The sequence below is a fragment of the Sinocyclocheilus grahami genome, unplaced genomic scaffold (assembly GCF_001515645.1).
Source record: "Sinocyclocheilus grahami isolate Dianchi unplaced genomic scaffold, SAMN03320097.WGS_v1.1 scaffold321.1, whole genome shotgun sequence".
Classification (NCBI taxonomy): Eukaryota; Metazoa; Chordata; class Actinopteri; order Cypriniformes; family Cyprinidae; genus Sinocyclocheilus; species Sinocyclocheilus grahami.
In genome coordinates this window covers 979281-982738 of record NW_015505500.1, presented here as the reverse complement: position 1 = coordinate 982738, position 3458 = coordinate 979281, and the positions used below count along the sequence as shown (strand labels likewise).

Below are 3458 nucleotides of genomic sequence, written 5' to 3'. Positions count from 1 at the left end.
AAAAAAAAAACGTAATTTTCTACAGAAGAAGAAAGGTTTTCATCAAAATGTAAATTTATTCTATTTTTTTTTTAAACTTTTTTTCCTGCTGTCATTAACAAGGCCGTGTTGGTGGGGAAACAATATTTATCAACAACTGTACAGCAAACGTCTGTTCACACCAACTTTGTGAATTTGTAAAATGAAATGATTTGTCTATCAGACCAAAAAGGAAATGGCGAATAAACATGAAAATGCAAACTCGCTCTCTGAGAGTATGTGGTGCCTATGGAAAAGCACTCAGTTAATACCTCAGTTACTCCGGTACACAAGGTGCTGTACAATTTTCTCACACCCACTTGTCACAGAGAATAAAGGTAAAAAAAGTCAAACAATATTTACATTTTCAAACAGCTATTCAGATTTTTTATGAGACAACACCAAATACAAGAGTACAGAGCACTGTCATTTAACAAAATAATTTATTTCTATAGCGCTTCGTACAATATAGATTGTTTCAAAGCTCTGTTCGTAAGTTCCACCAAATCATAGTTTTATGTAACAACAAGTGCTCTGTGCACTTAAACGAAAGTGTAAATATCATTGGTTGGCCAGTTTTCTTCGCATTTCTCTTAAAAAAAAGAGATTAGAATACTTCTATATAAAAAATCTGTTACATTCATATTCCTCTGAAAAGATGCATTAACAGCTATTTGTTCAAATGAAAATATGAAGAAAAAAAAACATTTCATAACTCAACATAAATCTTGGAGTGAACATCCCTTAAGCATTTCACTTTTCAGAATCCAGTTAAATGAAATAAAGCCCCATCCTACATTATTTCCTACTTAATTATAGGTTTCACTCGAAAAAGTAGCCTAACATTACAATTTCATTTTCCTTTGTAGATGCTTCCATTAGACAAAAAAAAATTCCAATCTATTTTTGGATACATAGCGCTTAGGAGGACTGTCTAGTCATCTTTTAAAAAAGAAACTCCTTTGCTACTGACATTCCTTCCATGTGCAACGAAGACACAATGCATAAAAATTGTCAGCAAATGATGTTAGGATAGAGAGATACACCAAAGCTAATATTTACAGTACAGTATAAGGTAGTTCAATTAAAACAGATTCAACTGATTCCAAAGGGTGCAATGAAGCATTACAAACACCCATCCAATTAAAGGATGTGGAATCAATGATGACCTTGTATGTCTGACAGAGTGTGTGATGTGAAAGATGAGCATGTCACAGACTTCAGAGAATGATGGTCAGTTGGGCAAAAGCGTGATGCACTGAGATCAAGCGTATTTTTTTGTAATGAATGGTGTGCGGTGTGAATGAAAAGAGCTGTCACAACAACCCTATGAGGCAAGACAATCAAAATAACCACCAGGCAAAATCATTAGACAGAAAATTATTTTAAAGAGGTGCATTTACAAACACAGTCACTTGAATGACAACACAAAATGGTCACATTTGAATCGATGAGCCTTTTAGTGCAAAAGTGGTTTGAGAACCTACTGTAATCTGTCTTTTTTTCTGTAGATATACATAATGAGGCACTCTGTTAGTATATTGACATACAAACATTGTCTAAACATAATAACCCTTTTTATTTGTACCACAGAATGAAGGATGTCAATGTGACAGTCTTAACATCTCTCAAAATCAGTTACACCAACCCTTAGCCGTACATACCCTAAACAAGTTGGAAGTTCCTGCCCTACCTTGACCTCCCGACTGGTGAAAACCTCCACGTCCACCGCACAGGCGATGAGGGTGGAGATATTACAGTCCACGCTCCTGGAGGGCATGCTGGGCTCACTCAGATTGAAGGGATGACCGGCCCCTGACAGAGTATGTGTGAGGAGCGCGTCTGAATGCATGCGAGGCTGTGTGTGAGTGTTTGGATGTGCTGATTTCCTGCTCTGAAGAGCCTGCTGTAAACTCTCAGACGTACGTGTGTGTGTGCGCGCGAAAGACGCCACCCCTCCTCTCCTCTCCTCCTCTCTCTCACTCACTCCATGTAGTGGCATCACTGCCTCTCTTTATGAATGCTCGCTTGCACTTGCACACACCAGGGTGTTTTTTTTTATTCATACGCTAAGTCTTTTCTCTCTTATTTTGTCTCCTGTAGCTGTTCTTGGGTCCAAAAACTGTTATATGTGGCTAGTGTAAGAAATACAATAAGATATTTTCTATTTCAACACCTTTTATTTTTTGGCAGTTTATTCCATTATCACTCTGATAGGGCAAAGGAAGACAGGAGAGTGACTCAGCACTGCAGATTAATATAAAGTCGCATCATAGACATACTAGTGAGCGGATGGAAAAGAGAGCTCTAGAACAAGAAGGATGGAGAGAGAGAGAGAGAGAGAGAGAGAAAGATGAGGTCTGTGGATCCCGGCAAGACGGATATATTATTAATATCCCACTCATTTACGTGACATCATTCAACATGCAACAAAAAGGCATTCATAGGGGAGTTTTCTAAATATAGGTGGCTATTTTTGTTTCTCCAGCTTGACGTCACACTGTGTTGATTTTTATATGACAAAATGTATAAAAAAATTTAGTACAAAACACTTGTGTTTAGTTGTAAATTACAGCAGGCTGAAGGGGACTTGTCAGGGTGTTAAATTTTTGATTGAAAATACAGCTAACCAGGATGGATACGTAGATATTTACAGTAATTTTGTAATAATTTCATAGACAATAAAGTAATTCTGTACTTTATTATAGACAATAAAGTAATTCATCTTGTGATTAATTGAATCTGCTTTTTATTCAGCCATTAGGTTTTGTAAATACTATGATAAATATATGAGAGTGCTAAGAAATGTTTCAACAACATCTGATTTTAATTTCAGTAGCAAAAATTATATTAGAGTTTTGTAAGTTTGATTCATTTTTGTGATTAAGTTTATAAACGAACATCCTGTGTCTTGGGCCTTTCTGTGGAATTCGGCTCCTCGTGTTTCAACCATGTTTTTGATCAAATCTTAAATTGTCTGATTCGGTCTGATACCCTACAATATGTGTAGGTAAAACACATTTTAGAGTGGCCTTTTATTGTGGCCAGCCTAAGGCACACCTGTGCAATAATCATGCTGTCTAATCAGCATCTTGATATGCCACACCTGTGAGGTGGATGGATTATCTCGGCAAAGGAGAAGTGCTCACTAACACAGATTTAGACAGATTTGTGAACAATATTTGAGAGAAATAGGCCTTTTGTGTACATAGAAAAAGTCTTAGATCTTTGAGTTCCGCTCATGAAAAATGGGGGCAAAAACAAAAGTGTTGCATTTATAATTTTGTTCAGTGTATATAAAGAACATTTTTAAGTGATCGTACATATAGACTTTGCCTATGAATGGATATGACATCAAATTAGTTTGAAATATGCCAAGATATTAGAGTGATACAATCTACATAAAACTTGCACAGCCTATGTAGCAAATCAGTTGGCTG

At 36.4% G+C, this 3458-nt stretch overlaps 1 protein-coding gene across 1 annotated transcript in view; it reads right to left on the bottom strand.

The window, feature by feature from the left end:
• The window catches only part of LOC107602203 (calcipressin-2-like), a 27163-nt gene extending 25243 nt beyond the window's left edge, over positions 1–1920 (bottom strand). The window contains exon 1 of the mRNA XM_016294644.1: positions 1712–1920. Within this exon, the coding sequence (XP_016150130.1) occupies positions 1712–1870 (159 nt within the window). The 5' untranslated portion in view covers positions 1871–1920. The remainder of the gene's footprint in view (positions 1–1711) is intronic.
• Between the last annotated feature and the right edge of the window lie 1538 nt (positions 1921–3458).